The sequence below is a fragment of the Oryzias latipes genome, chromosome 3, assembly GCF_002234675.1.
Source record: "Oryzias latipes chromosome 3, ASM223467v1".
In the NCBI taxonomy this organism is placed as follows: Eukaryota; Metazoa; Chordata; class Actinopteri; order Beloniformes; family Adrianichthyidae; genus Oryzias; species Oryzias latipes.
In genome coordinates, this window is record NC_019861.2 from 21234585 (window position 1) to 21251067 (window position 16483).

The 16483-nt window shown below is 39.6% G+C and overlaps 1 protein-coding gene across 2 annotated transcripts; it reads left to right on the plus strand.

The window, feature by feature from the left end:
• The first annotated feature begins 237 nt into the window (after window positions 1-237).
• Window positions 238-16116, plus strand: sltm (SAFB like transcription modulator). Of its 2 annotated transcripts, none has more exons than XM_004067175.4 (20): window positions 238-413; window positions 4568-4655; window positions 4745-4800; window positions 7157-7184; window positions 8350-8905; window positions 9490-9533; window positions 9616-9719; window positions 9812-9961; window positions 10045-10157; window positions 10252-10412; window positions 10511-10608; window positions 10696-10752; window positions 10828-10973; window positions 11053-11233; window positions 11540-11661; window positions 12091-12267; window positions 14009-14311; window positions 14398-14503; window positions 14881-15032; window positions 15109-16116. In XM_004067175.4, the coding sequence occupies exons 1-20, from the start codon at window positions 279-281 to the stop codon at window positions 15212-15214; spliced, it is 2883 nt and encodes a 960-aa protein (XP_004067223.1). In that variant the 5' UTR covers window positions 238-278; the 3' UTR covers window positions 15215-16116. The 2 variants fall into 2 exon arrangements, with proteins under 2 accessions (XP_004067223.1, XP_011489584.1); XM_011491282.3 differs by having other exon boundaries at window positions 9619-9719.
• Window positions 16117-16483: the final 367 nt, after the last annotated feature.

A 16483-nucleotide genomic window follows, 5' to 3' on the forward strand; every position in this document is an offset into this window, starting at 1 on the left:
CAAAGAAGAAGCAACGATTAAAAAAGTGAACTACTGTGTTAAATTTGATTAACATTAAAAAACAGTATGCACCAGAAAACACAAAAAACAGTTTTCGAGGCCACACGATTTATGTACAGTATTTCGTGCAGGGAATTCGAAATCCCAAATTGAAAGTGAATTTCCAATTGTCACCAGTAGTCGGTGCTGTGGCTGCTTTTACAACAAAATACACGAAGAAAAAAAATTGATCAAATGAAACCTCATGCGCGCGCATGAGCCAGTGATTCCGAGGTAAAATGGCGTCGGGTGCCATTTCAACTGGCTTTAAGAAGATTTCTGAATTAAGGGTAGTTGATTTAAAGTCTGAGCTCAAGCGGAGGAACTTGGACACTATTGGTGTTAAAAGCATTCTACTTGCAAGACTGAAAAAGGTAACGGAACAAAAGCTGTACCTAACTCAGGCAGCTGTGGGGTAAAACGATGACGAGGAGGAGACGGCTGCTAGCTTAGCTAATATCATGTTGTGACGACTTTCGGCTAGCAAGCTAACCCCGTTATTGACTGAGCAATTTAGTTGATATGATCCACGTTTTTTTTCCAAATGTCAATAAACAGTGTTTGTGTAGGGCTGAATAAATGTTAAACATATTAAAGTTTAACTAACAGTCCAAATTTCCTGGTCTAGAGTCTAGTAGTAGTAGGTTTCATCCAAATACGAACGCAGTCACTCACGTGTGTTGAAGTTGTAGTCTCAAGTCTGGGATTGCTCAGAGTAGGTGTCGTCTGTGGTCCTTTGGACAAAAAAGTAAACGAGCAGTAACAAATGCGGTTTTTTATGCACGTAATAATTCAGCCCAGCCGTAAAAATGCAGTAGAGAACTGTGCATGATGTAGGCATGTCAATCAATGCTGCAGCAGTTTGCTTTGTTCCTAAACATATCAATAAGTGCAACTAAAACTTTGCTAAATGTAGATCATGTCATGTGTGTTTAAGACTAATTCTAAGTTATTACGTCTATTTTCATGTAAAATTTAAAACGTTGCCCACTATCTGACCGAACACTTTTCAAACCACACTTTTAATGTTATTATTGGATGTTAATGCATGCAAGCTTTTAAAAGAGCTGCTGCATTTGCAAATGAATCCTTTGGCAGTACAGCTAAAATGAGACAAGTGTGGCTGTCCCGATTTCCCGATGGCATCAATTCTGAACCACGTCTAGGTCATACAACAAAAAAAATGGTTTATACCCTTCTCATGTTCAATGTGTCAAGATATAAGGGATGGTTTGATACAGATTTGTTTCATAAACCAAATTATTATATCAAAAAAAGATTTTTAAAGACCCACTCTGAGGAAAATTGTGATTGTTGTAGGTGTAACGATTAATCGACAAATCAGTTTATCCTACAGTAAATGTGTGGATAGTCTTTGAATTTAAAAAAAGAAATGTGTTCATACAGTGTCTGGATCGAAGAAGGTCCGTTTTTGTTTTTGTTTTGATGTGGACAAACAACTGTGGGCTGAACTTACTGAAACGTGAATGGATTTGCCATGAATTCTTGTTAACTTGTTTATTTGTACACAATTTTACCCGTACTGTTCAGTACCAAGGTATTTATCTCTTAGTCATACTAGTTGAAATTTTTGGCTAAAGATGCCCTGGATCGATTTTAGGTCAGTGAATCGAATAGTTCAAAATGAATCATGTCGTCAACAAATTATATGAATTGAAATGTTAGAATGAACCGTTACACCCCTGGTTTTATTAAGCATGTTCTTGTAGCATTTTTCTCATGATGGACGATGCATTGAAAGAAAATTGAGCTTAAAATTATATTTCTGGGCATTTATTTATGCAAATCATTGTGGATCAGGAGCAGACGAAAAAATGCTGTTGGGAAAATCTTGTAGCAGTGACGCAGGTGCTACAAGCTCCCTGCACAGTTCCATTTCGATGTATCCACTTATAGACAAATCGATCAATGTACGTCTTCGTTTTCCTTGTCAAAGATGGCAAAAGGGCTCAAGACTGTAAGGCTGGATGAGTCCCAAATAATGCTTTTCATTTATGTAGTACTGGCAATGTTCGGCTGGGGTTGTGAGGGGCTGTAAGCTTTTGGGAGAGCTTTTAAACAGAAAGATGTCGGGAGGCAGGGGCGGGCTTACTTTGCACCAACAGTCTGCCCACAACTCAAAGGTGAATTTCTGATGAACTCCTGCCACCATACATAAACTTTCCTTAAAAAGTAGACCTTTTTTTTCTTGTTTTTTTTTTTTGTTTTTGCAAAACAATATTTTTGAAACGGTTGCCAGTAAAATGATATTTGGGGTGAAATGAGTGTCTGTTGATTGAACCGGAGCGCATGGGGAAAAACGCAGAGAATCCACGAGCTGCAGCTTATGACTGCACAGCTGTTTTTTCTTGGTCATGTTTTTGGCGTCCCAGCGGCTGACATTTATAAAGTTACAAGTTCAGTTTGTTGAAAATAACTAAGAAAGGGCATATTAAACTCAGTTTTCCTTTTTGTTCTTCCCAATAAAATAAAATGTGAACAAGTTTCATAATTAATACTACAGCTCATCGCATCTGTAACTGACCGTGTACCTCCACCCCCCCAATTCCATCTGGATGAAGCCCATCTGCTATTCTAATCAAACATGTTGAGTTAGATAACGTAATTCTTCTCTAAGGCTATGTTCACACTGCAGGCTTAAATTACCCAATTCTGATTTCTTTACCCCTATGCGACCTGTATCTGATGTTTTAATGACAGGCTGAACGACACAGATCTAATCTTTTTAAAAGTGACCCAGGCCACTTGGGTATGTGGTCCTGAATCCGATACGTATCCGATCTATTGAAATGCGACCTCCGTCTGAGCGGCCAGGCTACATGTATCCGACCCGTACATCATTGATACGCTACGAACGTCATAATTCTGCGTTGAAGTAGGCAGGAACTAGAACATAAACATTAACCATGGCGGACGATGCTGATGAGACCAGTCAGTGGAAGGGAAGCAAGGTCGCCGATTTGATTAATATTTGCGGTGACAGCTCTATTCAGGGCTCTTATCGCAACCAGGTGGTTTTAGAAACGCATTCCACCGAAATGGCAGAGCGTGGTGTTGAACCTTCCCAGAGATGACTTTTTTCCCCCCTTTTTGACTGTGGTCAGAAGCACGGGGAACCAAAGGCGGATCCTACTTCGGGATTCATTTCCCCTTTCGGACCTTCAGATTCTCCAGAGCGGGTTAATAGAGTCAATAGCAGTTCTGCTGAGTGGATTCTTCGTTTATTATCGTTGTCCTTCCTCCGTGACGCACAACGTGAATGTGCGCCCCACTGCCCCTCAGAGAGGAGAGAGCGCGTGCAGCGCAGTATTCTCTCCTCTCTCTTACACACACGCGTGCTGCCCCAGCACATTCACATCCCCATTCCACAACAGTGGGCACAGACGATCCTGGCTCCATTGCCTTCTTAAAATGAGAAGATTGTAATTGTGCTGGCTCCTTCTGTGAAAATAAATTTAATAATGCAAAAAGAGCTCTACTTTGACAACACTGTTGTTGACATCCATTGTTAACGTTAGCTACCTCTGCAACCAACGAGTGACGTTGTTCACCGTTGAGTTCTCTTCTGCACATGCAGGTCACTTCTGGGTAATTTCACGGTCACACAGGAGATCACAAAAGTTCGCATTTAATTGGAAAAGTGAACGGCCGTGCAAAAAAATAGGACTTTTTTCAAAAAATCGGAATTGAGCATCAAGTCCTGCAGTGTGAAGGTAGCCTTAGAGTTCTGGTACACCGCCTGTCCGTCCTGGGAAAGGATCCCTCATTCATGTGGACATCCCTGAGGTTCTTCTATTTTTCCCCGGAATCTTTTTTCTTTTTAGTTTTTCCTTACCAAGAAGGAGGGTCTAAAGGCAGGGATCCCCAGTTGAACTTAGTCTGTTTAGTTTAGCCATTACCTATTGAGTTTTATAACTGATTTCATGTTCCTATACAATGATTGGTATGATAAAATTGAATTGAAACACCACTCCATTTACTCGGGTGAAAAAAGAAAAATGATGCTGTCCAATTGCAGAATATTTATATTAATATAATTAGCAAACAAATGAAAAAGTAAAAATATTTTTTAAACGGCACATAAAAGGACCGTCACAGAATTAGATAAAGTTAATCAGGCCGTCTCATAATGTAACAGAAGATGAGGAAAACAAATTACGTGTATCTATTTCCTTTTTAATGGCTGTGAAGTTTTTAGAAATATTGATGGTAATTTGTTCTGGTGTATTTCCTTGTGTATCATGGTTTTGAAAGCACCTTTTTGAGTTTATGCCAAAATATGTTTAAAAAGCTATTTGACCTGCTGTTTGTGAATTCAATAGCATTTCAGATATATTGTAAAGGTTTTTTTTATTTCTTTGTATAAGAGTTTTCATTATAGTTTGTTATGGCACAGCTGTTAGGGATACAATTTTAAATCAGCACTTCATGTCAATCATTGCTGACCCCTGGTTTATATTAACATAAACAGCCAATGTAGCTAACAGTGACACTAAAACTTTTTCAGGCAATAGAAGATGAAGGTGGGGATCCAGAAAACATTCAAATCCAGCTCTCAACTGACTCTACAACTAGAAAAAGTGGCAAATTCAAAGGTAAACTCCAGTATTATCTCATGCAGCAGTATCGGTGACTTATTTAATTTGTTGTATAAGTTTTTTTGTTTTTTATTGTTATATTTTAGGGAAAAAAACGGATTCTGATGTGGAAACCACTACAGAAGAAGATAGTTATGTCAAGGTAATAAAACCATGTTTAATTTTAAATGTTTTTTTTTTAATTTTTTGCTCTTTTGGTGCAAATGTGTCTAGATTCTAAATATTGAATACATCTCAAGAACCATATTGCCTTATAAGCAGATTATTCTAACAATTTCTATTCTCTTTTTGAAACAGCAATATTTAAATGACCTGTTCTTTTGTCTTGTCTTAAAATATAAAATGTTACAAAAATAATTTATTGCGTTAGGGCTGGGCGATTAGTTGATTTAATTCGAATTTGTTATTCTAGACTGTTTTTATTTTTTAGGAAATTAAGATTTTATTTTTCCTGCTCTCAGCTCTCTTGTGCTTCCACTGTGTAAGTTAAATTCAGTACTCCAGTCTCTTGCAAAGCGCAAATGTGAAACGGCAGCAAGCAAAGAGGAGCTACTTGCACAAGACTGATAAGAAGGGAAAAAAACCACTAGCGCACGCGCCGCAAGAAGCACCCCACCCCTGTAACTTCTGCTGGTGGCCTCCGTGTAGCTTCAGTCTAAGCTGAGGAAGCAGAGGAACATGTGAGGACTTTTTAACAGGATCCAGAAAGAACTGGAGGATAAAGCTTTTGGACTTACATCAGCAACAGAACGTTTAGTAAACAGTGATGATTTGGAGACAGTGGTATCGTTACATATTGATGCTACCATGCTAACGAACTGTTCCATGTGTCGCCTACATGTAATCACAGATCGGTTTAAACCATGCAGTTAAATCAAATAGCCAGGCTTGACTTTACATTTGGTTCAGACTACAGGTTGACTGACTGAAACCCCTCTTCTCTTGGGGGCGTTGTTCAGCAAGAAAACAAAAACAACTCCTTTGTGATTGAAAAGAAAACATGTTATAGACGGCATCAAAACGCCTAAAGCAGAAGGCAAAGATTGATTAGAAAACCAATACAGGAAATCCTTAGAAAAAAAAGTAATTTTTATATGATGTTTTCATTATGTTATGACTTCCTCTCTGTTTGCATTTAGTGAAATATCATTTTTTAAATAACACTTAGTTTTTTCTTTGTTAAATAATAGAATAATTTGGTTGATAGATTTTTTTTTATTATCTATCAGCCAACTTGTCTGGTGAGTCAAAAATGAGATTTTGGTCACTGGGGTTGTGACTTCTAACTCGAGCATCAAACACACAGCTAAATCCGTTTCAACGCTGTTGCTGTCAAAAATGCTCTGCCGAGTCACTTTCTGTGCAGACGCAAAGCCAAACCATTTTGAGTGCTTGAGACATATCGAAAGCAGCTGCAGAACTATTCCAGTTCAAACAGCCGTGTCTCTCAGATCGGGAGTCCTGTGTCATCCTCTCAAACCTGATAGAGAAGTCCGTACATTCCAATGCAAAAAGAAAATGAAACGGTGTTAGTTATTCACCTTTCGGCATATCCATTCAGGGGGTGCCACAGCGAATTAGTTTTCACTGAGTCACACAGGTGGTTCAGCAGAGATTCTTACGCTGGATACCCTTCCTGATATAACCCTGTATTCTATCCAGGCTGGAGACCGGCACAGGGGAAACCAGACATGAGCCTCTTTGTGGCTACATGGGTTGACAGTAGGGAGAAGGGTCTTGAAAGTCATGACTTTAAATTTTGTTTTCAATCAGGATGACAGTTTGACTAGTAAAGAGGCCAAAATGTTTCTAGTTAAAATCATGGAGAATGAAACTGTTTCTTTGGAGGGGTATTGTGAGTGGGGATGTTCTTTTAAGAAAATTATGTACGTACGTAAGAGAGAACTTGTTTTCAAATGTCAGATTAGAAATTCCACAAACTACCTAATTGTCTTATTTTATATCATTTTAACATTTGTTGTAATGAGAATAAAAAGTCTAGTAAAAGTCTATTTGTAAGGTAACGTAAGAAATGATTCAGCATATTCAGCCAGCTCTTAAAGCTGGGAACCACAACAACCACATGATGCAGGTTACATAAGGGCAAAGGTTCTCGTCTGTCTCCAGATTATTGTATCTGAAGACACAGCTAATATTAAAAAAGAAAAAAGAAAAAATCCGATCTGACTTCTTTGAAGCTGTCTGCCCTTCAGGGACTTCTTCCTTTTTCTGGGCTATTCAAAAACTGAATGGATTACTGCAATATTAAGCCCCAAAACATCCTTCCCAATTGATTTATTTTGTTAAAAAAAGGACATAAATGGATGAATTTTAAATAGATATACTAATGGTTTGGTCTCCTTGTTGTTTTACCCTTTGTGTTGGAAAACACACTTTTATTTGCAGATAAGTTATTGTATAATTTACATAAAAGGCCAGTGTGGTATATACTGCAATAAACCTCTTTTTTTCTTACTTGGGTATGTTTCTGTTTTTAGGAAAATGAGGAGTGTGAATCTGAGAAAGGTATGTATCCTGGCTCTAAAACCACATCTTATTACCGGTTGTTGTCTTACTACTTTGCCTTTTATAACAACTATCCTGTGAGACCTACAGACTCATGGTATAATGGCTCCTTTTTACCTGTGGTATTTTGTAACTCTGCAAGCCACTGGACTGGATCACTTTTGATGTGAAAGAATAAAAAACACAGCGAGCGTTTCTGAAGAACCTGTTTCATTGGCAGATGGCTGCCTTGATTTGTGGGTACTCCACTACCTTGGATTCCTTGGTATTTTAAGGAGAATTTGCTTGCATTCTAAAGTTGAATCTTGAAAGCATTCTGGACCCAACATCCTGCACCTAACAAGGAAATGAATATTTACAGCTATCGGGCTGAAGTTTTTATGTTGCATCCGTTAAAAGAAGCAAGAACATGGACGGAAGATGGATTTCATACATTGTTCCCCTTGGATTGGTTGGACAAACCTGAATGCACTGTTACCTTTGCCACCACATGTTTACACCTTGGTCCAGGGCATGTTTAGGTGATGAAGCTGGGATTTGACTTTGCTGAAGAACTTGGACTCTTCTCCTCATCCTTCATTGGTGCCAAAGTTGAAAGGAAATCGGTTCTTTTCAGCCCTGCAGCCTCAGCACGAAGGTCCAGAGAAGAGGACTTGGAGCACGCACAGCTTTGTTCCACTCAAGCGAAGGCATTTTTCATGTTACAATGACTGGACATCCAACGAGTTATGCAAAGACAATAATCCTTGGTTTTTATTTTTGTTTTTTTTTGTTTTTTTTTTGGTGAAGACGCTGACCTCAACGAATTTTTGAAATGTTTTTGGACCGATTCAGTTGCAGCTGCTGTTTGCAAAAGAGAGAAAGCATGAAGATTTTGATCACCATCAGTTGGACATGCCTAAGTATTCAACTCCAGAAAGTCACTGCATGCTGTTGGAAACATCTGGATATTGCACATGGACCAAGATATGGTTCTATTCCCTATGGTATCAAGAAAGGACCACCAAATCACCCTAGTGTTTTGTGTCTACCTGTGGTATCTGCTCCCCCGATGACCATTATGACTGAATGTGCTTTATCTTCTACTTTTTAGGTCAAGGTACATGCAACTTGTTCATGTTAAAAGCTGTGTTTTTGCCATGTTTATCCTTGTTGAATCCCTCAGATGTAACTGATACAGATGATGGTACTCGTGAAAATTCTAAGCCTCCGCCCTGTGGGGAAAGCCTTGCTTGCTCCGAAGCTGAGCCCGAGACAGAAGCCATAGCGCCTGAAGATGATTCAGAACCTGAGCCAGAGGCCGAGGTCGAACCAGGAGACGAGGACGCAGAAGCAGAAGCTGAAGCAGAGAGCGAAGTGCCCGAGCTGGATGCTGAAGCAATGAGTTCCTCTAAAGATGCGGAGGACGATCACCTATTTGTTTCAATGCAAAACGAAGATGCCATCACCCTTGATGTTGATGGAGACGATCTCCTGGATACAGGTAAACATGTGAAACTTCTAGATCCAGAGGCAGAGAAGAGCATTGATGAGCCAGAGGCCTCTGCCGACACGTACCCTGATGATGACATGAAAGACAAAGAGCTGGAGGGCCCTGAAGATGGTAAGGATGAGGACGAATCTGGAGACAAGACCACGAAGAAAGCTGAAACCGGAGATAAAGATAAGGATTCTGGAAACAAAGGCCCCTCCACTTCTGGGGCATCAGGTCAAGAAAAGAGGTTTGTCTTTCTATGTCAGTTCTTTGATTCTACTACCAAGTCCAGCTCACTAAGATCGCTGCATTGTGGGTAGCATCAAGATTTTTTTTTTATTTTTTCGCCATAAGAGAAGTTTTCACTGATGTACCTAATCCTGCAGTTTACAACTTTGACTTACTTCCCTGAAGTTTGTTAAATTGTGGGATTAACCTGGAGCTGCAAAAACAACTCTTTACTTTGACCTTCCCAGCAGCTGTAAAGCCATTTCCCATTCCTACACAAGGCAATGTAAAACCCCTTTAGACTCCCAAGATGACCCCCATTGCCCTCCCCCTTTTTCAGTCAAAAGATTCACTGAAGTTGAGCAAACCTCTGAAGAATATTGATCCAGGGAATGAATTGGCTGACAGCTTCACCCATCTTACCACTGGAAAAACAAAGAAGCCTTTTGAGACATTGGTTCTGATCCACGTCTTGCATTACGGATTTTTTCCCCCCTCAACACAGCTAAACAATTTTTTTTTCAATAAATGTCTTTTCCTTGCATTGCAGTATTAATTACTTTTGCTCATTTTGTGGTGGTTTTTGTAACATTTGCTTCGCAGTTCTTCAAGAGATCGAGATGGAAAAGCTGCCAAGGATGAAAAGGGTATGGTGTCCTCCTTGTAGCAATGTGGAAAACTCTTCTAATCTTCCTCGATTTAGTTTAAACATCTCCTCTATTTTGGCAGCAGCTGGAAGCAACAGCAGCTCTTCTCAGAACCTGTGGGTGAGCGGCCTTTCTTCAAACACCAAAGCAGCTGATCTAAAGAATCTGTTCGGCAAGTATGGGAAGGTATGGAGCTTTATTTCATTTGCCTGTTTAAAGCATACATCAAATCATCACAGGAACTCCATGCAAAGTTTCCCTCCCACTCTTTTGGACAGGTTTTAAGTGCCAAGGTGGTCACAAATGCCCGCAGTCCTGGTTCCAAGTGTTACGGCTTGGTGACGATGTCTTCCAGCACAGAGGTGACCCGCTGTATCACTCACCTGGACTGCACAGAGCTCCATGGACAGGAAATATACGTTAAAAGGGTAAGCAAGACATCACATGTATATTATCTTTTTGATGTATTTTGAAATTTGATAAATTGTTGCTGTTGGGTCGTGTCATTTAGGCCAAAAATGATCCGTTCAAAAAGGGACCCTCGAAGAACGAAGAAGAGGACAAAGCAAGTTCCAGCAAATTAAGCGATAAGCGCATTTCTGCGGGGACAAAAATGGTTAACAAGTCAGTAACTTTTAAGTTTACGTGTCAGTCCTTTGCCTTTTGCTAATGGAAATATTGTTTTAAAATTATTTTTTTTTTATTGTTTTTAAATTAGAGCACAGTCATCAAACAAAAAAGCTGAGAAAAAACCTGAGAAATCATTAGAGAAAGACAAGGATTTATCCAAGAAGCAGGAAGCCAGAAGTGGAAGATCTGAGTCAGTTTCATCGAACTCTGATCAAGACTCTTTAAAGAAGGATGACAGGAAGCATGGACGTAAGTCTACCTTTTATTATGCTTCTTGGATTAAAAAAATAATATGGTCATATGTTTATTTTCCATCATCAATTCATTTTTAATATATATATTTTAAGGCTCAATAAGTCCAGGAAAGGTTATGATGGTAGATCATAACAGAGGTGACCCCAATTTCAGACCAAGACCTTTTAGAAGGGGACGATATTTTGATCAGGTAACATTTCTGAAATATGTATTAGTTTATTTTTGTTTTGAAATGATAACATTTGAACTAAATATGTTTTGTAATTTTTTTTCCCAGCCCTTTCCAAATCCAAATTTTCAGAGGCAACCAAGATGGTTGATTCCTCCTGAAGAGGTACATTTAACAGCTGGGAATTCATTTGACCAGGTCTTATTTCTATTCTTATTTATTTTTCTCTTTTTCCCCAAGTTGGAGATAATAAGGCAAAAACGGCGACAGTTTTCAAACAAAGATGAGGTTGCAGAGATATTGCCATTTGAAAAGATCAAGGAGCAGAGAGAGCAGAGGATCCGGGAACGCATGGAGCGTGCCCGAAGAGCTGTAGATCTGCGCAGGTAACACCTGCTGAAAAAGAAAAAGGTTGAATTTTTTTCTTTGAAAAGTCCTGAAATTGTCCGTATTCTTTGTCTCTAGACGCCGGGAAATGGCAGAACAAGAACGGCGGGAACGTGAGCGTGTTCGTTTGTTGCGAGAGAGCGAAGAACATGAGAACCTCCTTAGAGAACGGCAAAGATTGGAGATGGAGAGACAGAAACTGGAAAGAGAGCGCTTGGAGCGTGAGAGGCTCGAAAGGGAAAGAATACGCATAGAACAGGTGGGGCGAAGTGGTTTCAAGTCATCAAATGCTTCATTTGTACTTTGGGGCTACAATATTTATTAAAAGTAGCGAGATTTGGAAAGTTCTTTGTGAAAGATAAAGTGTTTCTTTGTCTCTGACTGCACAAATATGTGCAGGCAAATGGAAGTGCACAGAAAGTCTAGTTAAATCATGAATGTTTCAGGGTATGATCAGTATTTTTAGGTGTACTAAATACATATTGGAACATATATTTCAGCACAAGTCTCATCCTATGGCTTTCTCATGATGCAAAGTTAAGTTTTTATATTTTATGACTTAAAGGAAAGACGTAAAGAGGCAGAGCGGATGGCGCGGGAGCGGGAGGAGCTCCGGCGGCAGCAGGAGCAACTGCGTTTTGAAGAAAAGAGAAACAACTTCAAAAGGGGCCGTGAACCAGAACATGGGTATGCACTTATATTTGAGGGGAGGATTCAGTGCTAATACGGGGGAATACAATTTGTTAAATGTTGTGTGTTGGTCAGAACAACTGGGTCAGAAAACGTGCATCTTTTTATTCTTCACATATGCCGACAGTCAAGTCTGTTCTATTATAACAGTTTTTGAGGCAGATGTGTGTTCTGTCATTCCACCGACGTGGAAAAATGTGAGTAGTCAGGACTGAGAATGCTCTGTATTGAGAGAAACTGCAGTCTGATGAACTTCCTATGAAGACTGCATAGTATAAACGTCATATCTAAGATAGGGGGTTAAGAAGCCAGTATTGATTGAGTCTTTTTTACATGGAGGAATTTGCTGAATAGGTTTTTAAGTGAAACATGTTCCAATCAAAAAGAGTACGTAATCCTTGCTTTTTACCATTTTTCTTATTTCAGGCGAAGGGAAGGTCCTTTTTGGAATGGGAACAAGAAGATCCAGCAGGAGTCAGAAGTTCGTTCCAACCAGGGCTCCAACTTCAACCGGCCGCAGAACCGCTTTCCAAACTTTAATCCTCGCGAGAGGGGTCGGTTTCCAGAAGCTGCTGCTGCCCAGCAGCCAAACACATTTGACAGGTACACACAGAGGGAAAGTTTAGACCGATTCAATTACCGTATTTTCCGGACTATAAGTCGCCCTTTTTTTCATAGTTTGGCAAGGGGTGCGACTTATACTCCGCAGCGACTTATATTAGAAATAAATTGAAATAAATACATTGTTAACCCTCCTGTTATGTTCATTTGTGAGGAACAGAGATGATGTTCCTGGGTCAATTTGATGTATGAGGTATGTTAAGTGTTAAGAGGATGTTAAGTGACTCAGAGAATCAGCAAACCTTTTTTTTACAGTAAGATCTTGAAGGCTAAAAACATAATATTCTATTTTCCAATGATTTCATAGATTCAGAAATGCAATAAAAATGACAACTGTTTCTACAAATACAGGATGAAAACAGAGTATTAGTTAGCCAATGATGCTTCATGAAAAGAATAAATAAATAAGTTTGAGAAAAAATTACTGTGAAATTATTAGATAAACAGTCTGCTATGATTGTGTCATATAAGGTTGTGAAAGTTAAAATGCGACTTATAGTCCAGTGCGACTTATCTGTGTTTTTTTCTACTTTATAATGCATTTTTGGGCAGGTGCGACTTATACTCCGGTGCGACTTATAGTCCGGAAAATACGGTATTAATATTTTCAATGAATCCAAATGTTTTGTTCATTTTTGTTTGGCTAAAAATGTCCATAGTGCCATAATTGAAAAAGCGAAGATGCTGAAAGTGCTTCTGTCACTTAGAGTATTTCTATTATTTCAAGGGATCATGCAAAAGAATGCGAGTGACAAGAACTTTTGCCCCCCCCCCCCCCCCCCCCCCCCCCCCCCGTTTTTGCTTTACATAAATAAACATAGCTTCTGCCATTTCTTTGAAAAATGGCATTAATCATTTTATGAAGATGTTATTGGGTCTTCTATCACCATATTTCTTTAAGTCACATGTTGAGTTTACAGTTGGCTTTAGCTTGGATAAATCCAGGTCTCCACACAGCTTAGCTTTATGGCTAAACTTTAAAACTGCTAATAACTAAATCAGAGCCCTCTCACACCAGAAATCTGTACCAATCTGTGGTGGAGCCTGATTGTTTGCCTAGTTTAACTTTCCGAGCGGCTGTGGCGCAGAGGTAGTGCAGTCAACCTCCAGTCTTGCCCGAAGTGGGCAAGACACTGAACCCCACTTTGCTCATGGTGATTGATGATGTCGCCCATGTATGGCAGCGCAGTGTGTGACTGTGTGTTCATTGGTGACTAAAGTGCTTTGGGTCATAATCAAGGCAGAAAAGCGTTATTGCTAGTATACAATCATTATTCTATGGTCAACAATCACATGGTCTTTTGCTGTCCATGTTTCACAAATTTCATACAGTAGCTAACAGTGTGGTGGCTTTTTTTTGACGCCAAGCGTTAAATGAGATGCATAAAAATCTTAAGGAGTTAAATGTACATCTTAAAGATGACATTTTTTACGTTATGGTCTCTTGTGGAACTCGGTGCTGTTTGCATTTTGGTTGACATTGGTTCCCATGCTGCCTCTTTGAGCAATCGATACAATAGCTTTGAGGAATGGTCAGGTCTGTAACATACCAGGCCACCTGGATCTGTGGCCATCCTCTGCAGTCATCATTCCCTCTGAGAACTGAAAAAGGCCATCTGTCCTGCCAAACAAATGACATTCTAAAAATAAAACAACTATTTAAAATGTGAAATGCAGGGTTATTGCTGTGATACTTTGTCTAACTCAGTTTCTCTGTTCTAAGGCGCAACAGGTTTGATGGTGAACCAGAGATGAAGAAGAGTCGCCCTGCTCCTCTGAGAGAGGGCGCAGCCTTTGACCGCTACCCAAAGAACTTTGACGCAATCCGCAGGCCTGTGCCCCCCACACGCGGGGACGTTAGAGACACCGACCGCAGGGACAGAGATGACAGACGCCCTGCACCCATGCACGATCGCCCCGTGGGACCAAGAGCTCCACTGCCCACCATGTCTCACACACGCACAGCACGTGTTGGGGGGCACGGACCTTGGAAGAATGAAGGACTAACCACGAAGGGAGATATGAGGTTAGGTAGACTTCTGTTGCAGAATCATTTGTGGGAGCTTTGTTTTAGTGTGTGTGTGTTTTAAACAAAGTTTCTTGATTGTGCAGAGCACCCATTCGCGTGCATTCAGAAAGAGCGGGCCCTTCAGTCAACCGGGGAAGAAGCAACTTCAACGATCGAGAGGAAGGCAGACCGGTCATGATCAGTAATCAGGTGAGAGATGATCCTTTCTTTGTATTTTTATGTTGTATCTGAACAGTAAATGTGGTGGGAAGGCTATCCCTGAACTCTTCCAACAAAGTAAAGAGGATAGAATTAATTGCAGCCTCTTGGTATGCTGAAGCAGTTCCTCTGACTCCAAAAAGATAGTGGCTGTTTCAGAAACTTTACGATCCCCTTCATCATATAATTAAAAAAAAGAGCTTTTCCTATTTCACAATTGCTTTCAGCTACAGTATTAAATTGTTAGGCTCTATTTTTTTTATCAACCTACCTTGACTGTCGCTCATCATTCAAAGGGTTGAAGCTACTTATTGTTTTAAACATTGTACTTTCTTTTGCTGCCGACTAAAGCCTCCATGTGTCCACAGACCTTCGGATCTGGTCGCCAGGTTGTGGTGGAGCGTCACGGCAGGGAGCAAGGACTGAGAAAAGACTGGCACGGCAGCTCTAGCTCTCAAGCAGGAGGCTTCACTGACAATCGCAGGATAGTAGACAGTCGAGGAAGCGTCATGACTTCCAGGTAGTACATAGATATATACAATGAGAACGGACAAAACACTGATGACTGAGCGTAAAGTACCTTTGCCTCTCCACAGTCACTCATCGGGAATAGGCCGTATTGTGCAGATCACTAACTCCAATCCCAGTGGTGGCGCTGTGGGTGGATTCAAGCCCTTCAAAGGAGTTCCACGGCCGTTTTGATTCCAACTTGTTTGGGTCCTTTCTAAGAACTTTACTGAACTCTTAAAAATTGTTTCTAGCGTGGGTGTCAGTGGCTCATTTGTGGCAACGGGGTTGTAACACTAGTTTGTTGTGTAGATGGTGTTCATGTCATTGTAGTTTTCCTGACAGTTCCGTTGTTCTGTAAAACTACCCTGTGCACAAACTTCAGTATCTAGCTCAATATTGTACAGCCCCAGACCTTTCTAACGAGTTTTAAAGTCACTTGAGTTCACTTTTTGAGTGGCATCTGTGTATTTTCAATAGGTTAGAGCTGCAGTTTCTGTCTAATGTTATATTTTAGTGTATTACAGAATTCCAAATGAAGAAAATGTATTCATTTGGTTATTATGGAGAGCGATTATTCAGTTTTTCCTTTTTTTTTTATAATTTGGTGCTGATGTCTTATTTGAAAAGCGTTGGATAGCTTTGCTTTAAAAACATTGAGCTGCATAAATTACCTGCTCTGTAGCACAAAACCTGTTAGTTTTTTTGTGGTTCATTTTATATCTGTCCAGAGCTATTAAAAAAAAAGAAACTTCTGAGCATTCATTGGACAGAGAGGACCAGTAAAATCATTAACTACTTCATGGTTGAATAATATTTTGTTCATCTTATTTTTTTAAACACTTTTTAAGTTGAATGGCTCAACCCTCTAAACAAGTTTATAAATGTATTCCATAACACAGAAAGTTGAATCTAAAGATGGTAAACAATCTCCAGTCTTGCTTCTAAAGACATGGATGACATTTGAGTGTAGGGAGCATTGTGTTAGGATGTACTGTTTGACATTTCAGCTAATTTATCTCTCCAATTATTTTGAAACCTGCCAAGCTTTTTTGATGCTTTCAGTTGGACCAATAAACAATGCTGTTGTGCATGTATGTTGGACTTCCCTCGTTCCTTATCTACATACTATTGCTAAAGGAGTTTGATAAAACCAACCACTTCAATTTGTGTGAAGTTTCTTTTTGTGCAACCTGTTTAAACTGGTGTATACATTAGAGAGCCTTTCAAAGGAAATCTGTAAATGACTGAAGAGCTTAAATTATTTTAATTAAAAAGCACTTGATTTTTAGGAATTATGGTTTAATTGTTTATCCTCCAGATATTTCTACAACCTTATTTTATGGAAAAAAAGTATAGGTATCATTACTTTAATTCCACAAGTCAACATTTTTTTTGCCAATGGAGGGAGTCATTTCAATGTTTTTTGCAGCTCTAAGGACGAGTGAAAACCGGTTTTAGTTG